Source organism: Salvelinus fontinalis, chromosome 9 (assembly GCF_029448725.1).
Source record: "Salvelinus fontinalis isolate EN_2023a chromosome 9, ASM2944872v1, whole genome shotgun sequence".
NCBI classification, from domain to species: domain Eukaryota; kingdom Metazoa; phylum Chordata; class Actinopteri; order Salmoniformes; family Salmonidae; genus Salvelinus; species Salvelinus fontinalis.
The window spans coordinates 41,836,752-41,856,177 of NC_074673.1; the positions used below are offsets into that span (position 1 = coordinate 41,836,752).

General features: G+C 38.6%; 1 protein-coding gene across 4 annotated transcripts in view; it reads left to right on the forward strand.

The window, feature by feature from the left end:
* Window positions 1-19,426, forward strand: part of ntrk3a (neurotrophic tyrosine kinase, receptor, type 3a) — a 263,032-nt gene that overhangs the window by 118,953 nt on the left and 124,653 nt on the right. For all 4 annotated transcript variants that reach the window (XM_055934471.1, XM_055934470.1, XM_055934472.1 and 1 more), the window contains exons 5-8: window positions 10,843-10,997; window positions 11,518-11,660; window positions 12,072-12,213; window positions 16,716-17,015. In XM_055934471.1, coding sequence (XP_055790446.1) covers window positions 10,843-10,997; window positions 11,518-11,660; window positions 12,072-12,213; window positions 16,716-17,015 — 740 coding nt within the window. The remainder of the gene's footprint in view (window positions 1-10,842; window positions 10,998-11,517; window positions 11,661-12,071; window positions 12,214-16,715; window positions 17,016-19,426) is intronic.

A 19,426-nucleotide genomic window follows, 5' to 3' on the forward strand; every position in this document is an offset into this window, starting at 1 on the left:
ATGTTGTTTTCTACTCCCTGTATATAGCCATGTTGTTTTCTACTCCCTGTATATAGCCATGTTGTTTTCTACTCCCTGTATATAGCCATGTTGTTTTATACTCCCTGTATATAGCCATGTTGTTTTCTACTCCTGTATATAGCCATGTTGTTTTATACTCCCTGTATATAGCCATGTTGTTTTCTACTCCCTGTATATAGCCATGTTGTTTTATACTCCCTGTATATAGCCATGTTGTTTTCTACTCCCTGTATATAGCCATGTTGTTTTCTACTCCCTGTATATAGCCATGTTGTTTTATACTCCCTGTATATAGCCATGTTGTTTTCTACTCCCTGTATATAGCCATGTTGTTTTATACTCCCTGTATATAGCCATGTTGTTTTATACTCCCTGTATATAGCCATGTTGTTTTCTACTCCCTGTATATAGCCATGTTGTTTTATACTCCCTGTATATAGCCATGTTGTTTTCTACTCCCTGTATATAGCCATGTTGTTTTATACTCCCTGTATATAGCCATGTTGTTTTCTACTCCCTGTATATAGCCATGTTGTTTTATACTCCCTGTATATAGCCATGTTGTTTTATACTCCCTGTATATAGCCATGTTGTTTTCTACTCCCTGTATATAGCCATGTTGTTTTATACTCCCTGTATATAGCCATGTTGTTTTATACTCCCTGTATATAGCCATGTTGTTTTATACTCCCTGTATATAGCCATGTTGTTTTCTACTCCCTGTATATAGCCATGTTGTTTTCTACTCCCTGTATATAGCCATGTTGTTTTATACTCCCTGTATATAGCCATGTTGTTTTATACTCCCTGTATATAGCCATGTTGTTTTCTACTCCCTGTATATAGCCATGTTGTTTTCTACTCCCTGTATATAGCCATGTTGTTTTCTACTCCTGTATATAGCCATGTTGTTTTCTACTCCCTGTATATAGCCATGTTGTTTTCTACTCCTGTATATAGCCATGTTGTTTTCTACTCCCTGCATATAGCCATGTTGTTTTCTACTCCCTGTCTATAGACATGTTGATTTCTACTCCCTGTGTATAGCCATGTTGTTTTTACTCATTATTTGTATTGTCTATGGACCATTTATGCCTTCTGTCACTAATTCTCTTTTTTATTAAATGTTTTATATTATCTTTAACTCTGCATTGCTGGAAAAAGACCCATAAGTAAGCATTTCACTGTTAGTCTACGAAGCATGTATCAAATCAAATGAGATTTTATTTGACTTGACACTCTCTGACCCCATCTTGTAAATGAGAGAGGTTATCTCTATTTTGCAAAATTGGTTCATCAATAAGCGTGCATGCACACAGCTAGCTGAGATTATGCAGTGCTAATGAAATGTCGTCCAGGTCTAGGTGTTTTTTTTCTCTTTCCATATGTTGGACCCAGTGTGCTGTGCTGTACCACCCATGGAGATCAGATATAAGCTCCTCTCCCCAGCCCTGTAGGGGGACAAGCTAGGCCCTTAGAGAGCCATGCAGCAGGCAGACAGGGCCCTTTAAGCGAGTGGTGCACATCATGTGGAACTAAAGGGATTAGACATCCTAACTGCCACTTCATAGTCTTTTCTGGTCCATAGACAAATGTGACAAATGTGATGATAATTGCAAAGTCAGGAAAGATGTCAAAAGTGGAAAGTAGTTTTCCCATGAGGATGAAAGAAAGAAAAGGAATAGTGTTGTAATTGCTGTGAGAACAATGGGCACGTTGAATATTTGATTATTGTACAAGAATTGTGAGGACTATTCATTTGACCCATTCTCCTAATCTTAATGAATAGGAAATGTCTGGATAAATGTGTCTTAAAGAATCTTCTGGAACTTTGGCGACTACTAATATTGTTTAAAGCTCCTGCTTTAGGCTGGATGTGTCAAAGTGTAGTTCATGAACAGAATTACTGTTTTATCTAAATTAGCCAAGAAATCTCCATTTTCGGTGAGTGCTACTTTCAGAAGTACTGGCTAAAAAGTATATTAAAGTACCGGAGAATCGATCTTAGGGGTAAAATTGAGGAAATTACAGGATGCCATATAAAGGTTTGTTTGAAGCAGCAGAGGGTGAGCGAACAGTGATATCTACCCAGTCTGTCTAATCAGAGCCCCACACTCTTCACCGGAGCTGCCTGGGTGTGAGGATCTGGAGGGCCGGGGTGTGAGGGGGGTCGTGGGTACTGCATGTGTGGAACATCACAGGGTACTGACATCACACCCCTCCCTCCCTTCTGTTCTCCAACCATCATTGATCCTTTTTCAGAATAATATGAGCCTTACTGTACAGTACATCCTCATGCTCAAGCACTGTGATATTCTATTTTCAATATTGACATTTACAGCCACCCACCAAAGCATATGAGTTTCAAAGTGTATTTGCTCTGGGTGGTTCTACAAAGAAAACGTTTAGTTTGTATGAAAACGATGTCAGCTTTACACTGCTATCATTTAAAATGTGTCATCCGTATCTTTCACATTAATGTGACATTAATGATTTAGCCAGGGCTAGTGTAGGGCCGGTGTTTGTTGAGGGGAAGTCCAAATCAGGTCCATCTGCTCCCAGCCCTTGGAGGGGGGCGATGGGTGAAGGGGTTCTACTAAGCTAACATATGGAGAGTGTTGGGGAAGCTACTCTAAAAATATAGTTTACCAAGCTACCAATGGGAGAAGTTAAGCTACTCTAAATCTACCCTCAAGAAAAATACAGTTTAATTAACCAAAGTTACTTTGAAAAAGTAGTTCACTACAAACTACTTTGTGAAAATTATTATATGTAAATCTGAAATGCCTTAGACTATAAATTGCAAGAACAGTTCACTTTGGAGTCATATGTTAACAGAATGTACAAAAAAAACCACCAAAAAATCTAGATGTTTCAACTAATTATTATTAAGTAACTGGTTCCACAGCGTTCTTGTTACCTGAACTTAGCTCCAATATGAGAAAACGTGGGCAAAAATTCAGTCAACTTAAAATGATGTGTTTGCTCAATTTGTATCATTTGTTCTTTCAACAAGAAATTATGATTTTGGCATCTTACCTAATAAAGGATGTGGAACTAGTTACACACAAACACAGTGCTTTTAACATACACAGTTTTCAAAATACATATTTGACACACGTTAACATACGTTGTCCATGTTAATTTATACAGCAATTATGATGTCCTCACCTGGGATTTGAACTCACAACCTCTTGGTGGCATTTTGATCTTCCTGCTACGCCACCATGTCTGTGTCAATTATAAGTTAATCTGACTCATTTCCCCATCATTGATTTGATTTACTTCTTTTTTTTCTCTATAGTTGTCTAATGTTGGTGGGGCAAATTACCCTGTTTTAATCTTAATCACTATGATAAATAAAATCGTTTTTATTGATTGTACTTTTACCAGAGCTGAGCTTTATTTTGAAGTACAAAGTGTAGCAATACAGGTGAGTTATATACACAGACATGGTGACATAGCAGGAAGATTGGAATGCTGTGAACCAAGAGATTCTGAGTTTAAATACCAGGTGAGGACATAATGAATACTAAAGTATAAGTAAACATGTATTTCAGTGTGTGTCAAATATGTAAGTAAACATTGTATATTAAAAGCACTGTGTGTGTAGTTAGTTCGACAGACCTTTTTTGGTAAGATGACAAAATAATAATATCTAGTTGAATGAACATATTAGACAAATTGAGCAAACACATCATTTGTCATGATCGTTGTTAGGTGAAAGAGAGGACCAAGGCGCAGCGTGATAATGATACATCTTCTCTTTATAATGAAGACGAAACAAACACTTTTACAAACTAACAAAACAATAAACGACCGTGAAGCTATATAAACAAATAGTGCTGACACTAAACACTACACATAGACAATTACCCACAACCTACCTAATGCCCATGGCTGCCTTAAATATGGCTCCCAATCAGAGACAACGATAGACAGCTGTCTCTGATTGCGAACCAATCCACGCAACCATAGACTTACCTAAACACCTACACTGAACACAACCCCATGAACTCTACAAAACCCCCTATACAATACAAACACCCTAGACTAGACAAAAAACACACAAACATCCCCCATGTCACACCCTGACCTAACTAAAATAATAAAGAAAACAAAGATAACTAAGGCCAGGGCGTGACATCATTTTTAGTTGACAGAATTTTTGCCTACTGTACGTTTTCTCATGTTGTAGCAAAGTTTGGGCCAACTAAAAATGTTAAGTTCAGCTAGTACAAAAAAAGTCTGTGAAACCAGTTACTTAATAATATATAATTGAAACAACTAAATCTTTTTTTTACAGTATATATTACTAAATCAGAAGTTATTGTGCTGAGTGAACTGATTGGGAAATGCAAGCTTCAAAATATCTAAAAGACATGTGTAATGGTCTAAACCTAACCCAGCTGGTGACTAAGCCTACACGGCCAACCCTAAAGATTCTTTAAAGTCAACTCTGATTGATCTTATTTTAACGAATACACCAGAGAGAGAGATATTTCTACTGGTGTCTTCGCCCAAGACATTAGTGGCCATTACCCAGTTGTTTGTGTTAGAGTTGTGAGAACACAAAAAGCTAAGTCTTATGTCATCACAAAGAGGAACTTTAAAAACTTCAGTGATTTTTTTTTTTTTTTTTTTACATTATCTTTAATTTAGTGACATGTATTGTATTTCAGCTATCCCTGAACCTGATTTATCTAGCCTTTTTGCAGATGTCTTCAATACTATTGTGAATAATCATGCTCCCTTCAAAAAAGTAAGGGTTAAAGGTAGATTGAATGCCTGGTACACTCCGGAATTATCAGAAGTCACTCATAAAAGAGATGATGCTTGGGTCAAGGCCAGGAACACAGGCTTACTCCCGAACTGGCAAATGTTTAAGCAACTGAGGAATCATTGTGTAAGATAAATCAGAAAGGCTAAATCTGATCATTACGTAACCGCTCCCCCGGATTGTAATGGGAACCCGGCAAAATTCTGGAAAACTGTCAAATTCCTGAAGGGTTCTACTTCCTCCTCTCTGCCACAACAAATTAATTCAGACACTGGCCTCATTGATGCATTTAATCACCATTTTATTTCAGCGAGTAATCTCTTTGAAAGAACTTTTAAGCCTATTCACAGTGATATTGGGCTGGATGCTGATAGGGGAAACTTGCTGAATGATCAGAGAAATGATAGTCAAAGCTTTTCTTTTAGGCTATTTACAGAAAAAATAAGTCCTTGATGCTTTGCTAGCAATAGACAACAAGAAATCCACAGGGGCTGACCAATTGGATCCCAGTCTACTTAAGTGTGCAGCGCCCATCATTGTTGGCTCAATAACCCACATTTTTTATTTAACATTGTTTTCAGGAAATATTCCAAAATTATGGAAATCAGCTCTTGTGCTGCCACTCCATAAGGGCGTTGATGTTTGTTTTTTATTGAATACGTTGTTCTCGATAGGCATGAGCTCTGACACCTGTTCATGGTTTCATGATTGTCTTAGTGACAGAACTCAGCCCATTGTACTTGATGGGGTTAAGTCAGAATTTCTTGAAGTACATAAAGGTGTACCACAGGGGTCAATTTTTGGACCAGCTCTCTTCACTGTTTATATAAATCCCATTGGTCAATCTGTTAAAAATGGTCAACTTCGCCTATATGCTGATGATACTATTATGTATGCTATTGCCCTGACTGTTGATCTGGCTGTGTCAAAACTACAGTCAGATATTATAGCTATGCAGGAATCACTTGCTGATTGAAAACGTGTGCTTACTACAGGCAAAACAAAATACATGTTGTTTTTAAACTCTCGTGAGAATGTTTCAGATTAACTAAATGTTCAGTCATTAGATGGTTCTCCAATCAAACGTGTTCCAGTATATAAATACTTAAGCATTTGGATTAACTTTTACTTGGTACTCATCCCGGATCCGGGAGCACCCTCATCAGTAAAAAAGCTGACTAGCATAGCCTAGCATAGCGCCACAAGTAAATACTAGCATCTAAATATCATGAAATCACAAGTCCAAGACACCAGATGAAAGATACACATCTTGTGAATCCAGCCATCATTTCTGATTTTTAAAATGTTTTAAAGGGAAGACACAATATGTATTTCTATTAGCTAACCACGATAGCAAAAGATCCAACTTTTTTTCTCCACCATTTTTTTACTGCATAGGTAGCTATCACAAATTCGACCAAATAAAGATATAAATAGTCACTAACCAAGAAACAACTTCATCAGATGACAGTCTGATAACATATTTATTGTATAGCATATGTTTTGTTCGAAAAATGTGCATATTTCAGGTATAAATCATAGTTTTACATTGCAGCAACCATCACAAAATCTCACCAAAGCAGCTAGAATAACTACAGAGACCAACGTGAATTAACTAAATACTCATCATAAAACATTTATGAAAAATACACAATATTTCAGATTTTTTAAGTGTTTTACAGCGAAAACACAATATAGCATTATATTAGCTTACTACAATATTCTACCACACAGCCCCATTCATTCAACATAACGTTAGCGATAGTGAATAAACCAGCAAAAGATATTAATTATTTAACTAACCTTCTCAAACTCCATCAGATGACAGTCCTATAACATCATATTACACAATACATATATGGTTTGTTCGGAAATGTGCCTATTTAGCGGCACAAATCGTGGTTATACAATGAGAATAGCCAAACTGCAAACAAAATGTCGGGAGAAATCATGGGAGAGGCACCTAATCTAATCAATAACTAATCATAAACTTGACTAAAAAAAACAGGTTGGACAGCAAATGAAAGATACATTAGTTCTTAATGCAACCGCTGTATTAGATTTTTAAAATTAATGTTACTACGACATACAGCGTGCGTTAAAGCGAGACCGCACCGAAATTAATGACGGAATAATAGTTTAACTTTTTCGACAGAAATTACGAATTAACATCATAAATAGTTCTTACTATTTGATGAGCTTCCATCAGAATCTTGTACAAGTTGTCATTTGTCCAGAATAATCGTTGCTCGGTTGTAGAAGGTCGTCTTCAACTGTGGAATTAGCAGCAAACGTTAGCCATGTGGTGCAGACGTGTCCAAATCAGCATAACGCAGAACAAAGAAAATCCCGAAAATTGCAATATACTGATATAAACTGATATAACTCGGTTTAAAATAACTACATTATGATGTTCTTAACACGTATATCGAATAAAATCAGAGCCGGATATATCTAGCGCCTATAACAACAGCTCTTTAGGACGCAATCCTGAGGTCTGTCTCGCGTCATGACGAACGTACAAAAGACTGCACACCCGGTTCCAAGAGCTCTTGTTCGGCCTCAGATCTACCTAGACACCCCATTCCAATTCTCACTGCTTACTGACATCTAGGGGAAGGCGTATGCAGTGCATGTAGACCCATAGATTACATGCAAATTAATAAACTGACCCTGGAACAGAGCCCCCGATTTCAGATTTCTCACTTCCTGACAGGACGTTTGCTGCAAAATGAGTTCTGTTTTACTCACAGATATAATTCAAACGGTTTTAGAAACTAGAGAGTGTTTTCTATCCAATAGTAATAATAATATGCATATTGTACGAGCAAGAATTGAGTACGAGGCAGTTTAATTTGGGAACGAATTTTTACAAAGTCGAAATAGCGCCCCCTTATTGAGAAAAGGTTTTAATATGGATTTGACATTTTAAAAACATATAAATCAGCTGGTTAAGAAGCTAAGATTTAAAGTTGGCTTTTTCTACAGAAACAGATTGTGCCTTTCTCTAAGCAGTAGGAAGCAGATTATTCAGTCAACCTTTTTGATCTGTTCTTGAATATGTTGATATTATTTTTCAAAGTGCAGCTGCTACTCTTAAACCTTTAGATGCCATCTCCCATAGTGCACTTTTTTTTGTTACAGGTGACAGTTTTGATACTAATCACTGCATCTTGTATTAAAAGATTGGCTGGACTTCGCTAAATACCAATATCTCTACATTACTCCCTTTTTGTTTATAAGGCCCTACTTCATAAACTTCCATCTTATCTAACTTTACTGTTGAAGTATAGACTGCTATGTTGCCTAACCGTTCACAGGATTGGGTATCTCTTGAGGTTCCTTTTAATACACTGAATTTCTGGAACAAAATTCAAAGTACATTCTATCTTGATGTTCTGGTGCTGTTCAGGCAATTTTATTATTGAAATCGGGACTTATTTGTGGAGGAATGTAACTGTTCTTCTAGGTGATTTGTGATGTTTTATTTGTACTTCCCATGACTCTGTTTTTGTATTGGAATGTGTGTATATGCAGTACCAGTCAAAAGTTTGGACACACTTACTCATTCCAGGCTTCGCACACTCTTGGAATTCTCTCAACCTGCTTCATGAGGTAGTCACCTGGAAAACATTTCAATTAACAGGTGTGCCTTGTTAAAAGTTAAGTTGTGGAATTTCTTTCCTCCTTATCGCGTTTGTTTGAGCCAATCAGTTATGTTGTGACAAGGTAGGGGTGGTATACAGAAGATAGCCCTATTTGGTAAAAGACCAAGTCCATATCATGGCACGAACAGCTCAAATAAGCAAAGAGAAACGACAGTCCATCAATCTGAAAAATTTCAAGAACTTTGAAAGTTTCTTCAAGTGCAGTTGCAAAAACCATCAAGTGCTATGATGAAACTGGCTCTCATGGGGACCTTCACAGGAAAGGAAGACCCAGAGTTACCTCTGCTGCAGAGGATACGTTCATGAGACTTAACTGCACCTCAGATTGCAGCCCAAATAAATGCAAATAAGTAACAGACACATCTCAACATCAACTGCTCAGAGGAAACTGCGTGAATCAGGTCTTCATGGTCGAATTGCTGCAAAGAAACCACTACTAAAGGACACCAATAATAAGAAGAGACTTGCTTGGGCCAAGAAACACGAGCAATGGACATTAGACCGGTGGAAATCTGTTCTTTGTTCTGATGAGTCCAAATGTGAGATTTTTGGTTCCAACCGCCGTGTCTTTGTGAGACGTAGAGTAGGTGAACGGATGATCTCGGCATGTGTGGTTCCCACCGTGAAGCATGGAGGAGGAGGTGTGATGGTGTGGGGGTGCTTTGCTGGTGACATTGTCAGTGATTTATTTAGAATTCAAGGCACACTTAACCAGCGTGGCTACCACAGCATTCTGCAGCGATATGCCATCCCATCTGGTTCTCTCTTAGTGGGACTATCATTTGTTTTTCAGCAGGACAATGACCCAAAACACACCTCCCGGCTGTGTAAGGGCTATTTGACCAAGATGGAGAGTGATGGAGTCCTGCATCAGATGACCTGGCCTCTAAAGTCACCCGACCTCAACCCAATTGATATGGTTTGGGATGAGTTGGGCCGCAGAGTGAAGGAAAAGCAGCCAACAAGTACTCAGCATATGTGGGACCTCCTTCAAGACTGTTGGAAATGATAAAGCTGGTTGAGAGAATGCCAAGAGTGTGCAAAGCTGTCATCAAAGAAAAGGGAGGCTACTTTGAAGAAAGATCTCTTTTTTTATCAACACTTCTTTGTTACTATATGATTCCATGTGTGTTATTTCATAGTTTTGATGTCTTCACTATTATTTGACAATGTACAAAATAGTTTAAAAAATATAAATAAAAACTTAAATGAGTAGGTGTGTCCAAACTACTGTATATATGTTTTTTGGTGGAAAAAAAGTGATATGTAGTTCCAGTAGTTAGATACACCGCTACATGGCAAAAAAAAGTATTTAACTCCTGAAAACACTACCTAGATTTGAATTTAGTTCAACTACCACCAAGCTATTGCAAAATGTATTTTAAAATGTATTTTAAAAAGATAGTCATACCATGGATCATAAAGATAATTGATTTTGAATTTTAGGAGCTCTATAGGTATAATTTTTTTAATATAATTTTTGACAGATGACACATGGAATTTGGTCTTACTTCTATAAACACATAAAATGCATTGAATAACACATTCATACATGGCAAAACAGATAGTAAAAACAAATAATTTGATTTGTCTATCCTATATCTATGAAATATTTAAAAAATGACCCATATACCTTTGACGTGGAAATGCCCAATTCACTTCCATACATGTCTTTCTCCTGATACAGGTTTACCTTCAGATGTGTCCCGTGATGCTTGTGGGCGTCATAGAGCAAAATATCCTACATGCTTATGCTTTTGAGAGTCTCAGCTTTCGATAGTGGGGTAGACTAAATAGTTTCTAGTTCAAACCATTTGGACTTGACAGACGTTTTCGTGAAAGTAACTTTTTGGCATCCTATCATTTCCAACAACACTGACTTTGGAAAGTGCCCGTCTACCGCATAGGCCGACATTGGCGGATTCAGTGGATCGCGACGCGGCCCATGTAAAAAGGAAGTCTATAGCGTGAACACACAGGTATTTGTTTAATAAAATGTGATGATTGCACCGATTTTCACGCAGGTACGGACATTTACCTCTGAGTTTTTTTTAATATGAATGATTTAGCCAGGGCTAGTGCAGGGCCTGTGTTTGTTGAGGGAAAAGCAAGTCCAAATCATGTCCACCCTCTCCCAGCCCCAGTCACACGGTACAGTTAGCCCAGCCTGGCCTGGAGATGAGATGGAATGTCTCCAGTTCCTCCCCAGGCATGTTGTGATGAATGTTTGGGGCTGGGCTGAATGATAACAATGTCCTTCACCTACTTCTGACTGCACAATAAATGACCACAGTTGCATTGTGTTGTTTCTCAACATATATTTTCTCATTCTCTCCCTTATTCTCTTGCTCTTATTCTCTCTCTCTCTAACAGGAGGCTGGAAGAAGTGGTGTTTGAGTGTGGCTGTGATATCCGCTGGATTCAGCTGTGGCAGCAGCGAGGGGAGGCTGGCCTGCACACCCAGCTGTTATTCTGCAACAACGGAGCCTCCAAGATCCCTCTCCAGGCTATGAATATCTCCCTCTGTGGTACGAGCCACCGCTGCCGTGATCCCCCCTCCACACTCCGCAATCATCCCATGGTTGAAAAAACTGGTTGAATCAACATTGTTTCCACATCATTTCAACCCCAAAAATTAGGCCTGTCATCAACATTTTGGGGAATTTTGCATTTTTTCACTCAACATTTAACCTACATCCATTGCCATGGATTGTCAACGTTGAATTCACGTTAGTTGTCAACTCAACTAAATGTAAATCAAAAGTAGAGGTTCAAATGTTGTCTGTGCCCAGTGGGTAGGCCATCCACATCACTTTCATAAGAATGACCTAAACGCCTGACATAACTTATCTCATGAGAGTCAAGCAAAAACAGTGATGACCACTCACCGTTCTCACCGAAACTCTGCTTGTTCCTTCCTGTCCCTCTCCCAAATAGAATTCACAACAGCTTAAAGTGTCTCAGTCAGAATTTCAAGTATGCTGTGTCTAGCTGCTATTCTCTCTCTCTCTCTCTTTCTCTCTTTCTCTCTTTCTCTCTCTCCACCAGACTTGCCGGACATCAGTGTGACCCACTATAATCTCACAGTGATTGAGGGGGACAGAGTCACCGTCACCTGTAATGGATCTGGATCCCCCCTCCCTGAGGTGGACTGGACCGTCAATGACCTCCACTCCATCAACACTCACCAGGTGGGTTAGCCAGGACACACACAAAGGGACCCATAATGCACTGTGCTATTCTTCATTGTAATGGTCGTACCATTGTGCTTTGTCTCTAGGTAGCTGCAGGAAACAACTTGGCGTGTGACCTTGGAGTTAGTTTTAGCTACAATACAACTTTAGGGTGCATTCTATTTAGATTCCAGGCAATTCTGGAATTCTGTTGTTGTGCTATGAAGATAAAATATATGTCCAATTGAGGAAATTAAATGGAACTGACACCTACTGTGTTTGTGTGCTTGTGATTTCATAGCTTTCTGAAAATGCAGTTAACCTGCTTTATGCAGAGAATTGTATCTGAATAAAATACATTGTCTGCCCCAATGCACTGTAGTTATCCTACAGTATCACTCACTTGTCTTTCTCTCCTGCTCTGTCCAGTCCAACGTGTACTGGCCCAATGTCCACTCCATCAACCTGACCCTGGTCAACGTGAGCCGTGATGACAACTTCTACATACTGACCTGTATAGCAGAGAACAAAGTGGGGATGGCCAACGCCTCTATCCAGCTCACTGTCCATTGTACGTAGCTACCAATGACCAATTCAAGTTCAACGTTTTATTTATCAAGTTGCAGAGCACAAACACTCTCAATTGTTTGCTGTTTGATGATGATATTCAGCTCTATATTCATCTCAGAGGACAATGTACCAACAGATAACACCAATATTCATCTCACAGTCAATGTACCAACAGATTACACCAATATTCACCTCAGAGGCCGATGTACCAACAGATAACACCAATATTCATCTCAGAGGCCAATGTACCAACAGATAACACCAATATTCAGCTCACACCAATATTCAGCTCACAGTCAGACCATGAACAATGTAGAGGTGTCAAGCACCTTGTTACAACATTCTTCTATAAAGTAGACTAGTGGAATTATATGTGTAAAATGCCTCATTAAGGAACCTCCCTTTTATGATGACTATTGAACTTAAACTCCCTCTTATAGATTGTAGCCTATGTTTCATAACTACTCTTATCTATTCTGTAACTTTTTTTATTTAACTAGGCAAGTCAGTTAAGAAAAAAATCTTATTTACAATGACGGCCTAGGAACAGTGGGTTAGCTGCCTTGTTCAGGGGCAGGTTGACAGATTTTTACCTTGTCAGCTCTGGGATTCAATCTAGCAACCTTTCGGTTACTGGCCCAACTCTCTAACCACTAGGCTGCCCAGTAACTACTCTTATCCATTCTATAAATACTCCTATCCATTCTATAAGTACTCCTATCCATTCTAAAAGTACTCCTGTCCATGCTATTCTATCCATTCTATAAGTACTCCTGTCCATGCTATTCTATCCATTCTATAAGTACTCCTGTCCATGCTATTCTATCCATTCTATAAGTACTCCTATCCATTCTATAAGTACTCCTATCCATTCTATAAGTACTCCTATCCATTCTATAAGTACTCCTATCCATGCTATTCTATCCATTCTATAAATACTCCTGTCCATGCTATTCTATCCATTCTATAAGTACTCCTATCCATTCTATAAGTACTCCTATCCATTCTATAAGTACTCCTATCCATTCTATAAGTACTCCTATCCATGCTATTCTATCCATTCTATAAGTACTCCTATCCATTCTATAAGTACTCCTATCCATTATATAAGTACTCCTATCCATTCTATAAGTACTCCTATCCATTCTATAAGTACTCCTATCCATTCTATAAGTACTCCTATCCATTATATAAGTACTCCTATCCATTCTATAAGTACTCCTATCCATTCTATAAGTACTCCTATCCATTCTATAAGTACTCCTATCCATTCTATAAGTACTCCTATCCATTCTATAAGTACTCCTATCCATTCTATAAGTACTCCTATCCATTATATAAGTACTCCTATCCATTCTATAAGTACTCCTATCCATTATATAAGTACTCCTATCCATCATATAAGTACTCCTATCCATTATATAAGTACTCCTATCCATTATATAAGTACTCCTATCCATTCTATAAGTACTCCTATCCATTATATAAGTACTCCTATCCATTATATAAGTACTCCTATCCATTATATAAGTACTCCTATCCATTATATAAGTACTCCTATCCATTATATAAGTACTCCTATCCATTCTATAAGTACTCCTATCCATTATATAAGTACTCCTATCCATTCTATAAGTACTCCTATCCATTCTATAAGTACTCCTATCCATTCTATAAGTACTCCTATCCATTATATAAGTACTCCTATCCATTCTATAAGTACTCCTATCCATTCTATAAGTACTCCTATCCATTCTATAAGTACTCCTATCCATTATATAAGTACTCCTATCCATTATATAAGTACTCCTATCCATTCTATAAGTACTTCTATCCATTCTATAAGTACTCCTATCCATTCTATAAGTACTCCTATTCATGCTATTCTATCCATTCTATAAGTACTCCTATCCATGCTATTCTATCCATTCTATAAGTACTCCTATCCATTCTATAAGTACTCCTATCCATTCTATAAGTACTCCTATCCATTCTATAAGTACTCCTATCCATGCTATTCTATCCATTCTAGCCTATCCATTCGATCACTGCTCCTATCTATCGTATTCTTACCATTCCATTACTATCCTATCCATTATATAACTAAGCCTTCTCTTATCCATTCTATCAGTACTGTTATGCGTTCTATCCTCTACATTCTGTCAGTGCCGAGAGGTCATTGTGTTGAATATTGATCCGTGCGAGCTGGCGGGTGGTTCCCTTGGATGTGGATACTTCATTGATGAGAAGGCAGTGGTCCTTTCTGTGAAAGATGACAGCGATTTATAGAATGTTCATCACATAATGTGCGTGATTGCTTTCCAGCAGATCAAGGAGAGGGGAGCTCTGACCCTGTTCGTCGGGAAACATCTGGAAGGTCCTGCTAGTTATTCAGTGGTGGTGCACTGGTGCTGCACTGCAAAGCCATTTGTTTTTGTTCGTGATGTTCTTTATGAAACCACATGCTCTTTTGGTTTTCTTGGTAATTGCCAATCATCCCAACAGCCGCTTGGCGTGTCTGTTGGAAACGCCTTAAAACAGAGAGTCAACAGCTGTGGTGATGTTAGACTAACTGACAGTCAAGCCAGGAAATAATTGCTGTCAGTTTGATATTCGCTCCACTATAGTTCCACACTTTATGTTGGCGCGATGTTCTTATGATCATCACAAAACACTGTTTTCAATGAACACTCAAAGTTGGAACCAAATTTGGTTATTGAGATCGATGGCATAAGGGAATCATTGTAGGGTCTCTGAAGAACCATAAATGGGATGGTTCTTTGAAGAACCATACAAAAATCCCGAACCAGGAATGTTTTGGCCTTCCAGAACCGTAATTGAATGGCCCTGCTGTAGGAGTTTAAGCTGCATTTGCATATTTTATATGGTTCCTTTAGAGTGAATTTTAGAGTTACCAGTACCACCCATGACTGTGTTTGCTAGAGACACAGACATGGTTGTTGCATTCATTCATTTTCAGTCCTGTGGTCTTCAACAAGTGAGATCCTAAGTGAATATATTGTCAATAAAATTAAATGATTGGATTAGTTTAGAAAAATGTATGTTATTTATATTTCAGTAGCATAAGATTAATGAGTCAATCAATCTACATGCAAAAACATAGATATTGAAACAAACAATTCTAAAATATAATGACGGGTGTGGTTTTGGTTCAACTCTGGTTATTAACATCAACACTGGGGTTCTTTTACACCACTGAGTGTTCATTTAACTCTTTACCGTGTTGATTTAACTCTTCATTCAACACTAGTTAACACTGGACAATTTTCTGTGTGCTGTTCAAGGGACCTCTGCAGGCTGCCATACATTTCAAGAACCTTTTAGAATTCTGAAGAACCGTAGATGCCACTTCAAGAACCCCACACTTATCTCAAATGTTCTTTATCAGGCAAGAGCTCTTCAAAGAACCGTAAGAACTGACAAAGAACTATTTAAGAACTTTGATTTTCTTTTCAGTTTCACTCCCCCAACGTTGCTATTTTTATTAATAAAAAACAACAACATTTGATTGCACCATTTATACTGCTGGCCTTCAAACCACTCACAAGCAAGAAATAACAAGTCACACCCCCTGAACATTGGTACATAGTGTAACTAGAAGATTGTGTGTGTCACAATTGTTGGACATTTCTCTGGCCCAGACTTACGTCCTTTATTAGACCACACTGTTTCCATCAGCTGGATACCATTACAGGGTAATATGATAATTGTTTGTTGCTCCTGCATTTACATTCATACTGACGGGTGATGGCAACAGGGGTGTAACACTATTCTCTCAGTACCCAATACATACAGTATTGATTTGCCAGAGATAATGATGAGATCCGCAAACTCAAGTCTCTCTCTCTCTTAACCTCTCTCACTCTCTCTCTCTCTCTCTCTCTCTCTCTCTTTCTCTCTCTCTCGCTCTCTCTTTCTCCCTGCTCTCTCTCAAGCACTTACTTTTCACAGAGACCCTCTTCGTTTTACCTTGCATTAACTAACAATGAGGAAATTGGCATGCTCTCTTAATATGTATATTAACAGTGAATGGAAGTATGATTGATGCTTTATGTGAGCTCAGTATGGCACATTTACAGCCCTGTAATTGCAGATGGTTAGCTAGCCTTCAACATACCGACCATGGATGTGGAGTTACAGTATATGGTGGGCGCCTTTTATGAGGTGTGATATTATTACTGCCTCTGGCTGCCATCCTTCAGAGTGGGTGATGTGTCCACTCAGCCAAAAGCCTGGAGACAACCCAATGTTCCTGTGGTCAGTAGCCACATCCTAGCAGCAGCTTCAAAGATCAACAAAACACCATTTATACTGCTGGCCTTCAAACCACTCACAAGCAAGAAACAACAAGTCACACCCCCTGAACATTGGTACATAGTGTAACTAGAAGATTGTGTGTGTCACATGTCATGATGCCGACACATTGAAAAACACATCTCTGACATACTGTACCTCGTTTATGTCTGTCCTCCCTCCCAACAGTCCCCCCCACCATCCTGAAGCTAGACGAGCCCGAGCGTCGCCATGAAACCTGCATAGAGTTCACAGTGCGTGGCAACCCCCAGCCTACCCTGCGCTGGTTCCACCGGGACAAGGAGATCCCCCCCAGTGACTATATCCGTACTGAGATGGATACCTACCAGGACTACCTAGAGGGATGCCTCAACTTTAAGGACCCCACGCACCACAACAACGGCAACTACACTCTGGAAGCTAGCAACTTCCTAGGAGTCACCACCAAGACAGTGTATGGACACTTCCTCAACGCCCCTTTTTCAGACGGTAGGTAGATTTGACTTGCTATAGTAGCTATGTATAGCAGTGCAGGTATAAAGTAGCTTTATACCTGTGACCTTTCGTTAGTCCAACAGTATATTGCATGGATCGGAGCAGCAGAGCTAAAACTGTTAAGTGCTACTGTCTTATTAACGGGTTCACTGGTGAATATAGAAACGGTCTCACTCGCTGTCACGCCTCTATTAATAAAGGGGATTAATTTAGAGGTGAAGATAAGATCTCATTGGGAATGTTACTCTATTCTTTAGAGAAAAATCCTTTACTTGTAGATTGTCATTTGATAACAGTAGAACAACCCCAGTCCTTCATTCCCCTCCCTCCCACCCCACCCATCATACCAAGACAGCACAAAAAACATTTGAAATATATTTTTTTATAGCAATAAATAGTAATACAATGGTAATTACAACAGCACTGCTCACAAGAATGTCAGATGAAATGTTTTGTTAGCAGCTTCAACAACATTTGGCCTATAACAGTTCCCCTCAATCCTGGTCCAGGCCCAAAGGGGTGTACCCCCCCCCCCCCCCACCCCCACCCCCACCCCTCCCCGGCATCCAACACACCAACCCCAATTAAGGGCTGAGGCAAATGTGTAATCAAAGTTTAAAAAAATACCAGACCATCCCATGCCAGAGACGGAATGCAGTGTAGATCTGCTATGCTGGGAAAAGATGACTGGATGTTAAACGGGGAGAAGCAACTGGCTTGCCTAATACTAAAGTGATTTCAGAATTGGGACCAAATTTTCAGGGAGTCCTTGATAATGGAATTCAAAACATGGATGACGAGGTTCATAGGCAGAGGGGAACACAGTAACAAGACCGGAGAAGCTTGACTAACTCCATGACAACCCAAGTTGGACCATCCTTGTTTTCAAATGTGGAAACCCAGTAAACACACTTAGATATATTTGCTGGCTAGTAGTACACCGTTAAAATGAAGTGCTTTGTATCACAAAAATGAGTGGTAACTGAGCTGCCACCACCTTAATAGCAGACAAAACCATAACTTTGCTTGAGTATTGAAACATGTTTGTGAGGGTATTGGGAAAGATTTAAGGTGCACTGATAAATTCATCCTGAGGTGTTCTGAAACATGACATGGTGTGTTGTACCACCACGTAAGAGTCGTGCAACACCTTGCCTGAGACTGGGAGCACTAATCTGTAAAAGGTTGAAAATGCTATGGTGTTTCGAATCCTGTTTAGTGCAGAACTAGATCTTTCTGGAGTTTCCAGTTTAGTGTAAATGAGAGTCGCTCCTCTTGTATATTCCCTTATGTGGTGTATCTAAACTTGTCATTGGTAATTCCAAAAGGTCAAAGGGCCAGTATTTTGCTCAAACAAAGGACATGAGAAAATATAGTTGTGAATAATTTAGTACTTTTTCAAAACATGAACAGGTCTTTCACATTTTTTATATTGATAAAGTAAGACAGTTCAATCTGTAAGGTATTGCTCATATTCTTTTAAATAAAAAATGTGACATTATATTTCACTTTCATGGGAAAAAAATACAAATTCTTGTACAAAACTTAAGCCCAGGGCTCAATGTGATCCACCAGTCATCCATTATGCTAATGTACTGACCTGAGTCTTTATATTTAGATGGTACACGGCATGGATGGTTGTTCAGATGAATTAAAGCTCAGTACAGTTGAGTTAGATGATATGATTGACAGTTGTCAGTTCAGTTGGCATTAGTCTGATCCTGGACTTGATTGGCTTTAATTAGGATTGGCCAGCCATTGGGTAACGTAGTATGTATGCATGTTTTTCGGCAGGGAGACAAATGGCAAATCATAAGAAGCAATAATGATAGTACATGCATGCATAATTAAGTTATCAAATACTATATTATTGATTAATTGCAATATCAATACAATTATTAATCATCAATAGCAATATGCAAAAGCATATACATGATTAAGCTATGCAAATATAGCGACAATATAACAATATGAATGTCAAAAGTGGGATGCAATAGCATGTTGTGTGGTAGGCCAAAGCTAGAGCAGGCTAAAATGGCAGTGGCTATTCAGTGTAGCATATAGTATGTGGGGTATATATATATATATATATATCAAACAGTAGATAAAACTAAAAGCTAATAGGCAAACAAGCCATCAGTATTAACTGAAACTCGGGCAGTAATTTGCCTAAAAAACAAATGCACAAAAAGGTGCAAACAATGACATGTCAATTTACACCTACGTGCAGTAAGGAGAAGGCTGTTTTACTTGGACTGTTAGCATTAGTGGCTGAAATGCTTCACAAAACAAAAGTTCATATTGAGTGAATTCCTTTTCCTTCAATGTAATAACATTTTGTACATTTTTATTGACACATACTTTCTTGGATTGTTTTGGAGCGTTTCATTCAGAGTATTTGGTGT